General features: G+C 38.9%; 1 protein-coding gene across 1 annotated transcript in view; it reads left to right on the forward strand.

Annotated features, from left to right (window-relative positions):
- tmem131 (transmembrane protein 131) overlaps positions 1–21,017 on the forward strand; it is a 165,678-nt gene that overhangs the window by 51,824 nt on the left and 92,837 nt on the right. The window contains exon 4 of the mRNA XM_051926866.1: positions 2,928–2,996. Within this exon, the coding sequence (XP_051782826.1) occupies positions 2,928–2,996 (69 nt within the window). The remainder of the gene's footprint in view (positions 1–2,927; positions 2,997–21,017) is intronic.

Consider the following 21,017-nt stretch of genomic DNA (forward strand, 5'->3'; position numbering starts at 1 on the left):
GTCGTCAGTAAAATCAACATGTGTATAGCTCTGCTTTGTGCTCTGTTTCTTCTGCATGTTTTAGAAATCAGGAAAAGGGGCTGAATTACTAGAGTAAATGGATTTTCATTTGTTTACATGAAGCAACTGATATGGTGCATAGCATTATTCAGATAGAACTGCTAAAGCATTTACCACCAAATAAGAATTGCTATTTGACCTGAAATATTTTGTTTGTATTTACTTACACATTTTTATAAAGATTATATATGACTGCCATTCAAGGGACACTCTACAAAGGAAATCGAAGAGTGATGATGAACAGTGAGCTAAGAAAGACATTCCACAAATCAGTAGTTAAATATAATATACATATGAGAGGTGTTGATCTTTCCGATATTTCAGCCACCGCATAGTAATACACATAAAATATAGTATAATTCATAATTTTCACATTTTATTGACATTGCTAACACATTATTTATTTTGTGTTCTGCAAAACAAAGGACACAGAGCAAATTAAACACAAGAACTGTTTGGAGGACTTAGCAGCTCAATGGTGTGGTGTATGTTTCTGCCAATTCCTCCCACTCATGCACACTCTGTTTATGTGTTGTTTGGGTTTCTACTATCACTGGTCCCAGTACAAAAGCTACATCTGGGAGAAGGGAATGTGTGAACTACAGGCAGGAAACTCCTTGGCAATGCAAGCAATGTAATGTGTCAATTTTTTTGTTTTGAACGGACTCTGTCGTCATTCAGACCATATAATAATGAGTGCACAGCTGAATGAAACATTTCAATGTGCGAACATAAAGACAAGACCATATTATACAGAGGCGGCACGGTGGTGCAGCGGGTAGCGCTGCTGCCTCGCAGTTAGGAGACCTGGGTTTGCTTCCTTTGTCCTCCCTGCGTGGAGTTTGCATGTTCTCCCCGTGTCTGTGTGGGTTTCCTCCCACAGTCCAAAGACATGCAGGACATTGCCGATTCTAAATTGTCCTAAGTGTGTGCTTGGTGTGTGTGTGTGCACACCCTGTGGTGGGCTGGTGCCCTGCCCAGGGTTTGTTTCCTGCCTTTCACCCTGTGTTGGCTGGGATTGGCTCCAGCAGACCCCCGTGACCCTGTGGTTAGGATATAGCGGGTTGGATCATCGATGGATGGATGGATGTTATACAGCAATGGAGACATAATAGACAGCATAAACTGACGAAATATATGTATAGCCCAATAGACAAATTAAGATGAAAAAAATGTAAACTTGACATTGGGGAATAGTGGTAAGTGTTCAAGTGACGGATGACATTAAAATAATTCACAGAAATAACAGCATTTTAAGAGACAGGAGATTCATGATCTGCATATTTAAACAAACTGTTTGTATTCACAAATCCAACAGTCCCAATAGGTCCGTTATTAGAGGCAAATGAGTAGTCTGATGGGCCTGAAGGAAGAAACTCCTACAAAGTTTGGCAGTCTTGCACTGCATACTGCAGTAGCATTTCCCTGAGGGCCAAAGATTGAACAGTGCACAGGCTGGATGGGTGGAGTCTCTGACTATCTTGGTGGCTGTCCTAAGGCAGCATGACAAGTACAGATGTAGAGTGGGAAATGTAAATAATTTTCTGATATAAGAAATAAATATATATAATTCATTATGTTTTGAGTAATGTCTTGAGGCATGTCTTTGCATTTTTATTTTTCCAAAATAGTTGGATCTGTTAGTGCTTTTCCAGTTTTTGGCCGTTTGTGCCTTTTTTTTTTTTTAACCTAAACTATAATGTAAAAATGGCTCTGCTAATCATTTTTGAAAAGTACAACTTCTGATAAAAAAAATAGCATATAACTCTTGGTGTAAAATTCCACACAGATGCAATAAATAGGCATGTTGGGGTGTTAAAGTATTATGCAAATTTGGTATTTGAATCCAATATATGTATATAGGTTAAGTTTTTATGATCCAGCCTAGAGGTTTAAGTTTGAGTAAACAACACAATCTCCGATTATTTTGCTTTGCTTCAGAACATAAATTTGGACAAGGGGTATACTTTCCAATTTTATTTGCCTTGCTCATTGAATCTCTCACAATCAACTTTTGAAAATAATCATACAATTTTAGAGATTGAACAAGAAATTCTTGAACAACACATTCTGTTTTTATGCAAATGGATGGCTATGATCCTTTATTGATCCATACTAATCACTTCTGTATGTATGTAATCTGTTGGAGAAATTTTATAGGACTTCAAGATTAATGTGAATGGCCTTCCATGTCATTCAAAATTTGCTCGGTTTAATTCATAATTATATAGTAAAGACCCCTTCAAATTTAATTTTGGCATGTTACTAGGTGGTAATGTTTTCATCTCATATTGGCTAAGAGAATAACATTGTTAAAGTGAATTTTGCCCTCATACTTTTCCCCTCAAGTGAGTAAAAAATGTATACACTAAAATACACTATCTAAACATCACTTATGTTGTCTTCCAGCAAATCAGATTCTGTCTGTTTAGAAGATGAAAGTTTAAAGTTACTTAACTATATGTGCAGGATTCAGGGGAAAGTGCAGAAATTTCAGTTTAGTGTAACTGTCCTCAGTGAAAATTTATTTTATGTACCAATTAGATATTTTTCAGTCTACATCAAGAAGATTGTGCCAAAACAAATTTTCTTTAGCCAATAAGAATTTGTTCTTAGCTTATTGCCTGTTGTCAAAAACAATAAAAGTAAACATTGTTTTTAACTTTCATGAAAACTTTGACTTGGCATGAAGAAAATTCAAATGTATGTATCTTTCTTTCTGACTTGCCCTCTTTTTTGGTTTACAATAAATGTGTAACCTAATATGTTCCTATTGTATTTTGAAACACTTGATGTCAACCTGGTGTTGCTGAACGGGTTTGTTAAGATTCTGTATTTTTTACATTCTTTGTTTTTATCTTTTCCAGCACATCCTTACACCAGGTAAACTGTCGGCCAATTAGATTTGAACCACCAATGTTGGATTTCAGTGAACAGTAAGTAGAGTCGTGAGCATTGTTTAAGTACAGTATTAAGTGCCTTGAAATAACTACAAACAAGTGTGAATTAATATTTGAATTTCACATCTGTAGTTAAAGCATTTTTCACCTATCATTATAAATCTGAGGATCTTTTAAGTCCTGAGAATGCAGTTTTAATTTTTTTAAGCATGCGATATGCTATAAATTACAGTCATATGAAAAAGTTTGGGAACCCCTCTCAGCCTGCATAATAATTTACTTTCAACAAAAAAGAGAAGTGGTATGTCTTTCATTTTCTAGGAACATCTGAGTACTGGGGTGTTTTCTGAACAAAGATTTTTAGTGAAGCAGTATTTAGTTGTATGAAATTAAATCAAATGTGCAAAAACTGGCTGTGCAAAAATTTGGGTGCCCTTGTAATTTTGCTGATTTGAATGCATGTAAACTGGTCAATATGGACTACTTGCAACACCAAATTGGTTGGATTAGCTCGTTAAGCCTTGAACTTCATAGACAGGTGTGTCCAATCATGAGAAAAGGTATTTAAGGTGATCAATTGTAAGTTGTGCTTCTCTTTGACTCTCCTCTGAAGATGGGATCCACAAAGCAACTCTCAAAAGATCTGAAAACAAAGATTGTTCAGTATCCTAGTTTAGGCTACAAAAAGCTATCTCAGAGGTTTAAACTGTCAGTTTCAACTGTAAGGAATGTAATCAGGAAATGGAAGGCCACAGGCACAGTTGCTGTTAAATCCAGGTCCGGCAGGCAAAGTAAAATACAGGAGTGGCATATGCGCAGGATTGTGAGAATGGTTACAGACAACCCACATATCACCTCCAAAGACCTGCAAGAACATCTTAGTGCAGATGGTGTATCTGTATATCGTTCTACAATTCAGTGCAATTTGAGCAAAGAACATCTGTATGGCAGGGTGATGAGAAAAGCCCTTTCTGCACTCACGCCAAAAACAGTCGCTTGTTGTATGCAAATGCTCATTTAGACGAGCCAGATTCCTTTTGGAATAAAGTGCTTTGGACTGATGAGACAAAAATTGATTTATTTGGTCATAGCAAAAAGTGCTTTGCATGGCGGAAGAAGAACACTGCATTCCAAGAAAAACACCTGCTACCTACTGTCAAATTTGGTGGAGGTTCCATCTTGCTGTGTGGCTAGTTCAGGGACTGGGGCCCTTGTTAAAGTCAAGGGTCAGATGAATTCAACCCAATATCAACAAATTCGTCAAGGTAATGTTCAAACATCAGTCACAAAGTTGAAGTTACGCAGGGGTTGGATATTCCAACAAGATAATGACCCAAAACAGTTCAAAATCTACAAAGGCATTCATGCAGAGGGAGAAGTACAATGTTCTAGAATGGCCGTCATAGTCCCCTGACTTGAATATCATCGAAAATCTATGGGATTATTTGAAGCAGGCTGTTCATGCGCGGCAGCCATCAAATTGAACTGGAGAGATTTTGTATGGAAGAATGGTCAAAAATAACTCCATCCAGAATCCAGACACTCATCAAAGGCTATAGGAGGCGTCTAGAGACGGTTATATTTGCAAAAGGAGGCTCAACTAAGTATTGATGTAATATCTCTGTTGGGGTGCCCAAATTTATGCACCTGTCTAATTTTGTTATGATGCATATTTTCTGTTAATCCGATAAACTTAATGGCACTGCTGAAATACTACTGTTTCCACAAGGCATGTCATATATTAAAAGGAAGTTGTTACTTTGAAAGCTCAGCCAATGATAAACAAAAATCCAAAGAATTAAGAGGGGTTCCAAAACTTTTTCATGACTGTAGGTATTTCAAGTCTAAGTCATCACTCATGCACCAGTATAAATGCACAGTCAAGCTGACAATTACAACACTCAGAAGTGGCAAGTGATGATGGTTTCTAAGAGTTTTTGAATTTATACAGCAGTTCCATGGCAGGAGTCCCATGTTTCCGACGTAATACTTTGAGAAACCAGGTGTAATTTTGGTGGTGCAGGCAGTCTGTAAGCAACCATAGCCATGTTCATTACAGCCAGAAGTTGAATGTGAACCTCCATTCCTTTTCTGAGACACTGTGTAGCACTGGATTACAAAATGATTAATCTTCCTACCATTTCAGTTTCTTGAGTCAAGTATCTGACATCAGTTATAAGTTAAAACATTTACATCTCTTAGCTGATTGATCACATTGACTCCTTCGAAAGCATATGTAAATCATGTGTTTTTATTTCTAAATTAGCTCCATAATAGATGCGATTTTTGCAATTTCACACTGAAATTCTCATCTGTCATTAAACATAATTTGCCTAGCTCTGATATGTGTCTGTTCTTTTTGACCCTGCTCAGTAATGGTCCATCACCTGGCAGGTTTAGTGTAATAGCAACTGTACCAGTCAGTAAAGATTTGGTAATATTAAGAATGAGTGCTGCCACAGTACTGAGTAAGCGTTTGTTTTTTTTTTTTACTGGATTGGGTATAAGGGATAGGTAATAGGGTTCAATTTAGAAATCAATGTTATGTTCTTTTGTTAAGTTATATTTTGTAATGCAGCATATACAAGGTAGAAGTTTTGAAACCTCAGGTCTTTTGTGTACTATCAATTTTATCACTGGCAGTGCAGAAGTTTGTTGGAATTTTGCAAGGAAGTTCATATTTTCCATTTGTCAAATTAACAACTGTTCTAAACAATCTACACGTGTTACTTATTTTTATCCGCAATAGTGTCGTGTCCGTCCCCCAAACCCCCCCTTGAACTTCTCACATTGTCTACGTAGTCGGTACAACTTGTAACTTTTTTGTTCACAATCAGTGTTGCAGCTTTTATAATATTAAGAGCAGCAATGATCTCATTAAACCAATGTTTCTTTGTGTTCTCACCGCTTTTGTTTTGAGTGGGACTAGCCTGAGGCCTCTTTAAGGGATATATAGTTATATGTCAACTGATCAGTATTCTCCATAATTTTAAGTTTCTTGCAATATTCAATTGCAATCTAGACTTTTCATAGCTTTTGCCTCTCTAAATGATTAGTGCCCATGGATAAAATAGTAATAAGGGATAAAAAATAAAATCATTAAAAGCTCCTTATTAGATTATTATCCTTATCAAGGAATGTAAAATATTCAATAATTATTATATATTGTTATTGCCAAGGTCTAATTGATGATCTCAGTTTTTCAGCAATGTTAATTAGAAGGTGAATTCCATTTACTAACCTCACACTCCTTTGTTTCTTCTTGGAAAGCCTATATCTAGCTCCAGTCTGGTGAAGTCTACTGCCTTGAAGGCATGTGTTGCACAGGATCTAATCATTGCCAACATATTGTAAAGTGACACTGAAATATTGGTTTATTGACATTCTTGATCAGATCTGTTATGGCTGCAAAATGTTAAACTCATTTTTAGCTCCGTAGATATTTTCACAGCATTATTATTATTATTTTTTAAATTATTTTTTTAATCAAGTCACAGTAGTTTAAGGGAAATGCACAGTGACTCAGTGCTAGTGCTGCTCCCTGACAGTAAGGAGATCAGGGTTTGCATTCATGGAGCTTACTGCATGGAGTTTGCATGTTCGTCCTACTGTTTGTCTATATGGAATTTCTCCAGGTGTCCTGGTGTTCTCCCATGGTCCACAGTCATGCAGGTTTAGGAAAATTTATGTTGACATGTTTTGTTTTCATCGTGTAGATTACTGGTGCCCTATCCGAGGATTATTTCTGCTATGCACCTGATGATTACTGGGGTAGGATCCAGTTTCCTCATGACTGTGACCTAGATAAGCAGGTTAAGATAACGGATGGATGGATACTTTCTTGCATATACACCACATCTCTTTAAAACCTCTCTGTTCCACTGTAGCCATAGAGACCATGTTTTGCTATGAAATTATGTAATATGAAATTGTTAATCTCATTCCATCTTCATGAATCTTCTGCTTTTTGGCCCAAATTAGCAAATACATGCCTGGCCAAAAAAAAAAGTCACCATCAAAAAAAAAAAGGTCACACACTAATATTTTGTTGGACCTCCGTTAGCTTTGATTACAGCATGCATTCGCTGTGGCATTGTTTCGATAAGCTTCTGCAATGTCACAAGATTTAGTTCCATCCAGTGTTGCATTAATTTTTCACCAAGATCTTGCATTGATGATGGTAGAGTCTGACCGCTGCGCAAAGCCTTCTCCAGCACATCCCAAAGATTCTCAATGGGGTTAAGGTCTGGACTCTGTGGTGGCCAATCCATGTGTGAAAATGATGTCTCATGCTCCCTGAACCACTCTTTCACAATTTAAGCCCAATGAATCCTGGCATTGTCATCTTGGAATATGCCCGTGCCATCAGGGAAGAAAAAATCCATTGATGGAATAACCTGGTCATTCAGTATATTCAGGTAGTCAGCTGACCTCATTCTTAGAGCACATACTGTTGCTGAACCTAGACCTGACCAACTGCAGCAACCCCAGATCATAGCACTGCCCCCACAGGCTTGTACAGTAGGCACTAGGCATGATAGGTGCATCACTTCATCTGCCTCTGTTCTTACCCTGATGCGCCCATCACTCTGGAACAGGGTAAATCTGGACTCATCAGACCACATGACCTTCTTCCATTGCTCCAGAGTCCAATCTTTATGCTCCCTAGCAAATTGAAGCCTTTTTTTCCCAGTTTGTCTCACTGATTAGTGGTTTTCTTACGGCTACACAGCTGTTCAGTCCCAATCCCTTGAGTTCCCTTCACATTGTGCGTGTGGAAATGCTGTTACTTTCACTATTAAACATTGACCTGAGTTCTACTGTTGTTTTTCTTCGATTTGATTTCACCAAACGTTTAAGTGATTGCCGATCACGATCATTCAGGATTTTTTTCCGGCCACATTTCATCCTCGAAGACGATGGGTCCCCACTATCCTTCCAGTTTTTAATAATGCGTTGGACAGTTCTTAACCCAATTTTAGTAGTTTCTGCAATCTCCTTAGATGTTTTCTCTGCTTGATGCATGCCAATGATTTGACCCTTCTCAAACAGACTAACATCTTTTCCACGACCACGAGATGTGTCTTTCGACATGGTTGTTTAAGAAATGAGAAGCAACTCATTGCACCAGTTGGGGTTAAATAACTTGTTGCCAGCTGAAACAAGTAATATTCAGTAATTATCCAATAGGAGGCTCGTGTCTATTATCCAATAGGAGGCTCGTACCTATTTGCTTAATTAAATCCAGGTGGCGACTTTTTATTTAGCCAGGCAGTGTATTTAGGGGAATCACTACAGCCTTAAGTGTTCTTGTTCATGTCTGTTTTTGGCCATGTATACTTTATGGCCAAAGGTTTGTGGACACATGACCATCACACCTATGTGAGCTTGTTCTACATCCCATCCTAAAACCATGGGCGCTAATATAGAGTTGCTAACTCATAAGGTAACTCTATCCAAAAGGTGTTGAGTAGGATTGAGATTGTGGCTTTGTGCAGGGCACCATACTCCTTAAATCAGGTATTTATGAACCTAGTTTTGTGCACAGGAGCACAGTCCTTCTAGAACAGAACAGGGCTTTCCCCATACTGTTACCACAAAGATGGAAGCACACAATTGTTAAACATGTGCTTGTGTGCTTTTACATTAACAGTACCTCTGGTACCAATTACCCTAGCTCAGACCCTGAAAACCAGCCCTAGACCATTATCCTGTCTTCACCAACCTTCCTTTACAGTAAGCACAATGCTGTTCATAAGGTATGTTCTCCTGGAATCCAATAAACATACATTTGTCCATTAGACTGCCAGATAGTGAAGCACAATTCATCACTCCAAAGATTGTTTTCACTGCTTCAGAGTATAATGTCAGCATGCTTTACACACCACTCCAGCCGAAGTTTGGCATTGCCCATTGTAATCTTAGGCTTTTTGTGTAAAGCTACTCTGCCATCGAATATCATCTTAGGAAGCTCTCGGTGCACAGTTCATGCACTGATGTTACTTGCAGAGGCAATTTGGAAATCCTGAGTGATGTAACAAAGGATAGCCGAATACTTATATATATATATCTATAATAATAAAAGGCAAAGCCCTCACTGACTGACTGACTCACTCATCACTAATTCTCCAACTTCCCGTGTAGGTGGAAGGCTGAAATTTGGCAGGCTCATTCCTTACAGCTTACTTACAAAAGTTAGGCAGGTTTCATTTCAAAATTCAAAGCGTAATGGTCATAACTGGAACATATTTTTTGTCCATACACTGTAATGGAGGAGGCGGAGTCACGTATCGCGTCATCACGCCTCCTACGTAATCACGTGAACTAAAAACAAGGAAGACATTTACAGCACGAGTCACACGCGGGAACGAAGGTAAATGACGTTAATTTTTGACTGTCTTTTAATACTGTGTAAGCATACATATTAACACATGTGCAATTAAACGTGTGCATTTACGTGGTGATTTCTCAGGCTTAAAAGCTCGCCTTTTACTAAAAAGGTAAATGCAAAACTATTTTCAATCAGTTTATTGAAACGCTCCCGTTAAGGATTGCAATAACATATTCGCGAGATAAAAGAACGAAGTAAGGGGGAAATGGAGGAACAGCCGCAAACAGCGAAGAGCAAAAAATTAATTAAACAATTGAGAACGGAGCGAGTTAAGCATACAAGCATGTTCATAAGGGAAACAAAGCACGGTGTAAAACGTAAGTTTAAATTAAGTTTATAGAAACGCTCCCGCTGCGGATTGCAATAACATATTCGCGACATAAAAGTTTAATGAGAAGACACGAGGTATAAACGAACCACACGCCGTGGCGCAACGTTAGGGGCAACAGTTTCAACCATTCTATGATCTGCTTCTCGCAACTGAAAGACGGCACATGGCGGATGTTAGCCGACTTGCTGACCGCAACATTAGGGGCTTCAACTCTGGCGCTGACGCCAAATCTCAGTGCCAACACTTTCCAGACTCTACTTAAAAGACACGCCCTCCTCACTGGACAGTTAAAAAGACCAATCAAACTAACGATGACATCAAGTATTACCCAATCAAAAGTAGGAAAGGAGGCATCTTCATAAAATGCGTGTGGGATGATTTGCATGAGACGCTGCTTTAAAAAAAATGATAAAAAAAATACGGGAGAAATCCCGTCCAGTATTGATTCAAAACGGGACGCGCAATTTCATTCTCAAATGCGGCACGATTCTGTATTTTAAAGGACGGGTGGCAACCCTACAGTGCCAGGTAACCACCCATACAATCAGATTGTGATTCAGACTAGGAATGCAATGAATGTAATTACCCCGATCTACATACAAGGCGAAAGTCTTGCAACATTCAAAGATGATGGTTTGGGATAAGTACACCATACAACATAAAAGAGCTTATGAAGCCTTGAACCGAAAAAAGCAACATCTCAAGAGATCGTAAAAAAAAAAATAGGAGGTAATGTCGTTTTACTCGCTGTAGATTTTATTCAAACATTACCAGTTATTCCACGAGGGAGACCAGCAGATGAACTCAACGCGTGTTTAAAATCCATGCTTCTCCCACGCTCGGTTATATGTCGCGTGTTCTCGGGTAGGTACACCAAAAAATGTATACATTTAAGCATGTCATGGACAAACAAAAAATGAGGTATACCCGAGGGCACTGCAGTAGTACTTAATCTAACTTTACTTCTTAAATGTTAATGTTTTACTGTTTAATAATTTATACGCTTCTTATATGTTGTTCAAATTCTTTTATCAAAATACCAGTGACAGCGCAGTGCACGATAACATGGAGTGAATACACCATACGCATCCGCCCACGGCCGCCCTGGTGTGCGCAGATAGGAGTTGATTCTACAATAAAATAAAATAAACATAAAAAGAGTAATACAATCATCACCCATAAAGCGGATAGTAGACGTGACGTACTATATGTGTACCAGATTTCAAGTCAATAGGTGAAACGGTTTGCGAGCTACAGGTGATTTAAAATCCTGGACAGACACACAAATTGCCACGGTAGCAAATTACAGAAGAAGATTTTACTGTTTAATAATTTATATTTATATGAAATGTGCTTCTTATATATTACTTCATATTCTCATATGATAATGATGTTAATATTTATATTGATTTCTATGTTATTGAAACTGCATGTATGTGTGTATATGTATGTATGTATATATATATATATATACACTAGCAAAATACCCGCGCTTCGCAGCAGAGAAGTAGTGTGTTAAAGAGGTTATGAAAAAAAAAGGAAACATTTTAAAAATAACGTAACATGATTGTCAATGTAATTGTGTTGTCATTGTTATAAGTGTTGCTGTCTTTTATATATATATATATATATATATTATATATATAATATACACACACACATAAACATTTATATACATATACATATATATACATATCTACATATACACATATCTACATATATATACACACATACATAAACACACACATAAGACTTATTGACTGAAACGGGCTTTCACGAAAACAGTTAGGGCTTTGCTACAGGATACACCCTCCACAAGTTAACCAAGTAAAAATAAAATATATATTTCTGTTTTATTTAAACCTTTTAAGTTCATATGCATAGCCCCATTTGGCTGTTTAATTTTTTTTTTCTTTCTTCAGTAATATTTAATCTCCTTAAAGAAAAAGAACATATCCATTTAATTTTTTTTGTATCTGTGTAGTAATATTTTAGTGTAAAAGAATAACCAGTATTTAAACCTTTTATGTTACTTTATACATTTATTTTACACAATGTTGAAAAATTAATAAGAAAGCTACATATTTTGGCAGCTGCTGCTTTCATTTTCAATGAAATGAAAAAAGCTCTCCAAGAGAAAACGTCAATGAAGAAGAAACAGTTTGCACTATCTAAAAAGGAGAAACCGTCATTTATAAAAGTTTGCTGCAGATGACTTAACTGAAAATAAATGAATAGTTCCTATGTGTATAATACATATTTATCTATTTGACTTATGCCTTTATTCCACCAACTTACAACATCTGAAGTACAATTTGTTACATTACTTTTGTTTTTTGCAGCACAGGCAGGTGAAGTGACTTCCTCAGGGTCACACAGTGGTGTCAGTACCAGGATTTGAACTGACAAGCTCCGGGTTTGCTGAAATATTACTGAAGAAAGAAAAAAAAAGAAAATGGGCAAATAGGGCTATGCATACAAATGTCCATCCATCCATTATCCAACCTGCCATATCCTAAATACAGGAGCCAATAAGTACATATGTATATATACAGTATATATATATATGTGAATGTATGTATGTATATATCTATGTCTATATATATATATATATATATATATATATAATACAGTCCTGATCAAAAGTTTAAGACCACTTGAAAAATGGCAAAAAATCATATTTTGCATGGTTGGATCTTAACAAGGTTCCAAGTAGAGCTTCAACATGCAACAAGAAGAAATGGGAGTGAGACAAAACATTTGTTGAGCATGCAATTTAATGAAAACAACGATTAAACTGAAACAGGCTGTTTTACAGCTGATCAAAAGTATAGGACCACATGCCTTTAAAAGGCCAAATCTGTGCAAAGATGTGGATTCATTGTCATTTTCTGTCAGGTAGTCACACGTTCTGATGGCAAAGGCAAAAAAACTCTCCCTTTTTGAACGTGGTCGGGTTGTTGAACTGCATAAGCAGGGTCTCTCACAGCGCGCCATCGCTGCTGAGGTGGGACGCAGTAAGACACTAAGACAGTCATTTGGAATTTCTTAAATGATCCTGAGGATTATGGAATAAAAAAGTCAAGTGGAAGACCCAAAAAAATTTCACCAGCACTGAGCCGGAGGATCCAATTGGCTGTCCGTCAAGACACTGGACGATCCTTGACCCAAATTAAGGCCGTTACTGGTGCTGACTGCAGCCCCATAACCATCAGACGGCATCCGAGACTGAAGGGCTTCAAAAACAAAAAACGTCTTCAAAGACCTCGTCTCTTTGAACGCCACAGAACTGCTCGTTTGGACTTTGCAAGAGAGCACCAAACATGGGACATTCAAAGTTGGAGAAATTTTTATTCTCTGATGAGAAAAAATTTAACCTTGATGGTCCTGATGGTTTCCAACGTTACTGGCATGACAAGCAGATCCCACCTGAGATGTTTTCTACGCGCCACAGTGGAGGGGGCGCCATAATGGTCTGGGGTGCTTTTTCCTTCAGTGGAACAATGGAGCTTCAGGAAGTGCAGGGGCGTCAAACGACCGCTGGCTATGTCCAGATGTTGCAGAGAGCATTCCTCATGACTGAGGGCCCTCGTCTGTGTGGTAACGACTGGGTTTTTCAACAGGACAACGCTACAGTACACAATGCCCGCAGGACAAGGGACTTCTTCCAGGAGAATAACATCACTCTTTTGGCCCATCCTGCTTGTTCCCCTGATCTAAACCTTTGGGGATGGATGGCAAGGGAAGTTTACAAAAATGGACAACAGTTCCAGACAGTTGATGCCCTTCGTGCGGCCGTCTTCACCACTTGGAGAAATGTTCCCACTCACCTCATGGAAACGCTTGCATCAAGCATGCCGCAACGAATTTTTGAAGTGATCAACAATAACGGTGGAGCTACTCAGTACTGAGTTCATGTTTGGAAGTTTGATTTCTGTTTTGGGGGGGTTTACGGGTTTTTTTGGAGGTGTGGTCCTATACTTTTGATCAGCTGTAAAACAGCCTGTTTCAGTTTAATCGTTGTTTTCATTAAATTGCATGCTCAACAAATGTTTTGTCTCACTCCCATTTCTTCTTGTTGCATGTTGAAGCTCTACTTGGAACCTTGTTAAGATCCAACCATGCAAAATATGATTTTTTGCCATTTTTCAAGTGGTCTTAAACTTTTGATCAGGACTGTATATATATATGTAGATATGTAAATTTGTATATGTATATATATGTTTATGTGGATGTGTATATACGTATGTATATGTAGATATGTGTATATGTAGATATGTATGTATATATGTTTATGTATATATATGTTTATGTGTGTGTGTGTGCATATTATATATATAAAAGACAGCAACACTCATAACAATGACAACACAATTACATTGACAATCCATGTTACGTTATTTTTAAAATGTTTCCTTTTTTTTCATAACCTCTTTAACACATTACTTCTCCGCTGCGAAGCGCGGGTATTTTGCTAGTGTATATATATATATATATATATATATATATATATATATATATATATATATATAAATGTGCCATACATTTCAACTCTCTGCGAATGAGTTCTATGTGGTCATCTGCTTCATGGCTCAACTGTTGCTGCTCCCAGATGCTTCCTCTTCACAGTGATAGTAATTGCAGTTGAACTGGGTAGTTCTAGCAGAATAGAAATTTCATATACTGACTTGTGGCAAAGGTGGTAGCCTATGATGATGGCATGAATGACAGGATGTGTTGACTGGATGCTGTAGGTTTTTAAATGTTAGGTTTTCTTTCCAAATAAAAGAAATAACAGATCACAACTCAATCATACAAATGGAAATTACATAGTAAGTATATAAGTATGGTTCAAAAGCAAACCTTAACTCTGCATTCAACATTCACCCGAATAAGAGGGCCTCTTCTAAAATTGTCCTTTTTATAGGATTGCACATCAAGTAAACTACAGTTTGAGGCCAACGATGCTTACTTTACCATTACATTAATGGTTTCTTAAGAAATCCTGAATAGGTTCTAATCAGGAGAATGTGTTGTTTTGTTTTTTTTTTTCCCCTCCAATTTGAGGTAATATAGAACATTCCTACTCTGTTATATAGGGTGGATTTATAAAACGCGTCCTCACGCAAGTTGTGTGGTTTTCTATAACACATTTTTATCCTATTTGATGTTGCTCCAGATATTGCTCTTAAGACTTTAGGGTTGATTTTAAATCCAAGACTACCCAAGATGTATAAACATTTTTTCCCCCAAAAATGGTACAATTGTAGGACATTCCTCAAACAGATGACCTAATGATGCAGGCACTTGATGACGTCACTCACTGTTTTGTTATTGTTTTGAGTACATTTTATACAAATGATTTGTGACTGATTATCAAATGAATACCGGAAGCAGTAGATAAGTCAGAGGAAAGAGCAAACAGGTTTTTGGAAAGGGAGAAGCTGTACTGACCAGATCTTTGCTTAACACAACATCATTGAGCAGTGTACAGAGTGGTAGAGACAACTGTACATGACTTTTGTTGATTTTTGAAAAAGCCTTTGACAGCGTTCACAGAGAGTGTCTTCGGCATATCTTGAGACCCTTTGGAATTCCACAAGATTTGGTGAAGCTTATTAACCTTCCTCTTGTGTTAGGGTCTGCACCGACCCGTTTTTAAATTTTAAATGCATACAAGAATCACATAAATTTGTTTATTGCATCAAGGCTTTTTGACTTTATCAGGAACCTCTATTTCAACAAAATAAAGCAAAAAAAAATATTTTTACTAAATTATAAAATGCTCTGGTTGAAATTATGACCTTTGTGTTGTTGGGGTCGGTTTCGACCCAGTTATGATAATACGATGATAAAGCAATAATTAGAGCCAAAACTGAAATCCTAAGTGCACTGTCAGCTGACACACTGACAACCAGCTCCTCTCCTAATCATGTGAGCTTTCTCATTTTGCGTGGCTTTCCAGTATACCTGCACAAAAACAAAACAAACAAAGACGGGCATGTCCAGACATGTGAGGTGAATTCACTCATTTGAATGGCCATTTAACTTGCAGATAGATAGATAGATAGATAGATACTTTATTAATCCCAATGGGAAATAGTGCACATTTACAATTTGCAGCATGCAAAAATGAGAAGAAGATTTACAGTGAGCCAAGTTCTGGATCATATTTTTGGTGAAAATGAAGGAGAGGACACAGAGCAGCATAGCGATTCAGATGAGCAGGTTTCTGAGGAGGAAGACAATGTGGAGTATCATCCAGAAGACACAGACACATCTGATGAGTCGGATGAGGAGGTCACTGGTGCTGAAGCTGCTCCTGCTGAAAGATTCGAGTCCAAAAATGGCAAGATCTTTTGGAGCTCAGTACCTCATGATGTACATGGCAGGGCAGCTGTTGCAAATGTCATCAAAATGACCCCTGGAATCACAAGGTTTGCACTGACCAGAGTCAGTGACATCAAAACATGTTTTGAGCTATTTATGCCATTGTCACTAAAAAGAATCATCATTACTATGACGAAACTTGAAGGAAAAAAAGTCCATGGCGACATGTGGAAAGACATTGATGAAGAATACCTGGATGCTTTCATTGGTGTTCTTCTTCTTGCTGGAGTGTACAGATCCTGCAATGAGGCCACTGATAGTCTATGGGACGCATCAACAGGCAGAAATATTTTCCGGCCAACAATGTCAGTTCAGACATTTCAAATGATATCAAGAGTCCTCAGATTTGACAACACAGAGACCAGAGTGAGATCTGACAAGCTTTGTCCCATCAGGGATGTCTGGGAGAGATGGGTGCAGCTCCTTCCGCTGATGTTCAACCCAGGGCCAGAGGTGACAGTGGATGAACGTCTTGTCCCTTTTCGAGGAAAATGCCCCTTCCGGCAATACATACCCAGTAAGCCAGGGAAATACGGCATAAAAATCTGGGCAGCCTGTGACGCAAGAACCAGCTATGCCTGGAATCTACAGATTTACACAGGCAAAGCTGCGAGTGGCATCCCTGAGAAAAACCAAGGAAAATGTGTGGTCCTCGATATGACCACTGGACTGCAGGGTCACAATATCACTTGTGACAATTTTTTTACCAGCTATGACCTCGGACAAGAACTTCTCAAGAGGAAACTTACCATGGTGGGAACAGTGAAGAAAAATAAACCTGAGTTGCCTGCTGAAATCTTGCAGGTGAAGGGCAGGGCTCCACTTTCCTCAAAGTTTGCTTTTACAGACACCACCACTGTTGTCTCATATTGTCCAAAAAGAAACCGGAATGTGATGCTCATGTCTACTTTTCACAAAGACACAGCTGTATCATCAGGAAGTGACAAAAAAAAACGACAATTATCCACGACTATAACAAAAACAAGGGAGGAGTGGACAACCTGGACAAGCTGACAGCCACATACACATGCCAGCGAATGACCAGAAGATGGCCAATGGTTGTGTTTTACAATATCCTTGATTTGTCTGCATATAATGCATTTGTGTTGTGGAGCCACATCCACCAAGGGTGGAACTCAACCATAAAAAACAAGCGGAGACTGTTTCTTGAGGAGTTGGGAAATTCCCTTGTCAAGGCACACATTAGGCGAAGGGAACAGGTGCCCCGAGACCCAGACGCTGCAGCCTTTTTCAGACATCTGCAGAGCTCACCCAGCACTCCATCCTCACCATCAGCAACACAGAGAGAATCTGCATCAGCATCCTCCTCAGCCAGCCCTGCCTCAACACCAACCGAAACAGCCCCAACCCCAGTCAGGCCGCCTGATTCGAAAAGAAAGAGGTGTCAGGTCTGCCCAAGCAATAAGGACAGAAAGACAAATGTATTGTGTTTCAACTGCAAGAAATATCTCTGCAAAGAACACTCAAAAAGTGTCACTTTTTGCCACACATGCCTCTAAACACACACATACACAAGCATGTTCTTGCACACAGAGGTTTTTACTCTGATTTAGCTTTGTATTAGTTTTGGAACTTGTAATTGATTTCTATTTGTTTGATTTTCTTGATTGTTTTTTGTTTATTTGACCATGCAAATATATATCTTGATGTAAATATCTATGGGTCGAAATTGACCCGTAACACCATAGATGTCACTTTAGTTATTAATATTAAAATGAAAAAATAAATAAATTTATTTAAGAGATGTGTTCTATACCCCTCAGTATTAGTCAGGTAACACAAGAACCTTTTATTTATTAATATGATTCTCTTGAGGTTCATTTTACCATTTTTTTAAATTGAAATCAAGGGGTATACTGACAAAAAAAGGCCCAGAGGCCCACACCAAAAGTATTAAAACCAACATTTTCATGGATAAGGAAGCCTAACAAGGTAACCAAGCGATGAGAAACAAATTGGATGACAGCTTATTGTTTTTAGTGTATTTTATAGCTGATTTAATACATGGGTCAAAACCGACCCGTTAACATAAGAGATGATAACAGAAAGCTAACACAAGAGGAAGGTTAAGAGTTTCTATGCCAACCCCTACTGCAGTGTGGGCTACAGTGACTAGCATTTTGAAGTGAAAATTGCTGTGCACCAAGGATGCATAATGTTTGTTGCAGTGTTCAGTCTTGCTATTGACTGGATTATGCGGCAGACCAACAATGACCTATCCTGAGAGGCACTGGATGGACGCCTTTCACAACACTTGAAGATCTAGACTTTACAGCCGATATCGCAATGCTGTCACATACACACCGCCAAATGCAGGAGAAGCCAAGACCGCCTAAGCACCGTTGCTACTGCATTAGGGCTGAAGGTAAACTGGAAAAAGATAATGTTCCTAAACACTGAGAATCCCGTGCCTGTGAAGATTAATGGGCAGGAGTTGCCGATCACAGACATGTTCACTTATCTCAGCAGTGTAGTCAGAATAGAGGTAGGTGCTGGAATTGATTTTCAGAGCAGGCTCAGTAAGGCAAGAAATGCCTTCAGAACTATGAACTGTGTGTGGAGATCAGTTCAGTATAGTATTCACACCAAGCTGTGCCTCTCCCAGAGTTGTCTCGTCAGTACTACTATATGGATCCGGGCTTTGGAGAATAGCGGGAAGCAACAATGCCAAACTTTCATCCTTTCAATCATGTCTCAGAAGGATATGCCGCATCTTTTGACCACAGAATGTTAAAAACCAAGAACTCCTTACCAAGTGCCACCAAGCTGACATGAATACCATTCCAATAACAAGGCAATGAAGGTGGATAGGCCAGGTGTTGAGGTGGGATGCAGATTCCATCACCAAAACTGCTCTGCACTGGACACCAGAAGGTAGAAGAAGAAGCAGGGTGCCCAATAACAACTTGATAGCATACAGTTGACCTGGGGAATTGTGGAGAAATTGGCCAAGATAGAAGACAAGGGTGGATGAACTTTGTTGCTGCCTTAAGTGCCAATGAGCATGATAGGCATTCCTGACTGATATGTGATTGATGAACAATTTTTAGGTGAAATAGGGCATGCTGAGCACAGTTTGAATTAGACCAGTGATTTTCTAGTTCAAGTTTTCAAGTATTCTGTTATATAAAATCATTGCTGTCTGCTTAATTATGTAAAGTCTTTGCTTTACACAAGGAACCATGGAATATAATACATACCAGCAACCCCGCAATTCTCGAAAGAATCGCAAATCCAAGACAGGCAATCACTTTGTTTCCTCCGATATTTGTAGGGATGAAATATCATGGAGGGTGGGTGCGTCCACAGTGCCACTCACAGTATGGCGGCGACGTTGACGTACGATTCTGCTAGTCATGAGGCGTGTTTCAGAAGCGCGTTGTAGGCGCCTTCGTGTATTGTTTTTATCCATGCAGTCTCGCTTTTGGCAGCGGTGGTAGTGTGAACGACTTGCCTGTTGCCTCTGGCATCTGTGCATATATACTGTACAACCCGGCGTGCACGCTGCACTCATAATAACCGCTTTTCCAGCAGGGTGATCTACCACGTCCACATCACGATTTATGTACTCCATCAGCGACTTGTAGTTATCGGCCCTCAGTGCAGGTTGGTTGTTTTTAATCCATTGGAGATCATGTGATTGTGCTCGAACGTAAACATCACCTATGTATTGTTGAGTTAGCTTTCCTGCATTGATTAATGGATTAAACTCGTCTCTCACTGAGTGTCTGTAGGACAAATATTCTTTCATTGATACCTGTGATCTTTTCTGTGCTTGATTTGTTTTATATCTGCAAATTCCAGCACTCCATCCTTCCTGGCCAGTTGGAAACAAAATGGGGTATGTCAAAGTATCAAGTTTAGGTTGGTTGGTTCCATCAGGACGTAAGTGCATGAGAATATCGCAGTGAAACTTAGGCTCACCGTCTTTACTTTGAGACAGAATTGCCACTTCATTAACGTTGGGAACATTGTATCGTCTCGGATCCTGTTCTTTGTCCTTTATTAGCACTACGGCAATTTTAGTTGGTGCCACACCGTCCGCCCCTGCTTTTGTATTGGCTTCTTTTTCAACCTCGTAGCATTTTTATAGAGTTTGCTAATGGGCGATTGTTTATGACTTCAGCTGCGTTTCTCATTATTAGCTGTGTGCATTGCTTGTTTTCAGGAAGGTTCATTCATTGATAAGCTGCGTCATCTAGATCTAACACACACATTTGGGCACATTTGCAGTGGTGATTTGGCTCAGGGTGCACTGTTCCAATCCGATGCAATATTTGTCCACACACGCAAAAGCAGTATGGGCCATTCCCAGGTGGTGGCTTGATATTTACCCCGGTAGATGAAAAGGCAAATGAACTATTGTAGGATCTAATGCATTCCATAAAGCTTTTACTTATCCAAAGGAGGCAGCTTAACTTGACCTTTTTGACAACAACGTGTAGCCCTTCTGCAGTTTCTTTTTGGATCCGTGCCTCTCTTGCATGTAGTGTTTCAGAAGCGCGTTGTAGGCGCCTTCGTTCATTGTTTTCATCCATACGGGCTCGGTTTTGTGTTTCGTTTTGGAGCCATGAATTCTTTGCTTCTGGTGTTTGTGAGGCGCGTTGTAGGAGCCTCCGTTTATTGTTTTTATCCATGCGGTCTCGTTTTTGTTTCTCTGTTACTGAATTACCGTTATGTGATTCAAACATGCCACACACACTGCTGGCACAGTGGATTAGAGCAAGTTTAGTTTACAGGTTGTGTTGTTTGGGCGCCACCTACTGACTCTGGGAAGCCACTGTGTTTGACTCTGGGGCACTGCGGCACAGTGCGCATGCGCTTTGGTGTGTCCGCCGCGCATAAATTAAACTGCCGTTTAGTAATATAGATATGATGATTGCTTTTTTGATTCATTATTTTATGGCTGGTTATTCTGTCTAAA

This window comes from Erpetoichthys calabaricus, chromosome 4 (assembly GCF_900747795.2).
Source record: "Erpetoichthys calabaricus chromosome 4, fErpCal1.3, whole genome shotgun sequence".
In the NCBI taxonomy this organism is placed as follows: Eukaryota; Metazoa; Chordata; class Cladistia; order Polypteriformes; family Polypteridae; genus Erpetoichthys; species Erpetoichthys calabaricus.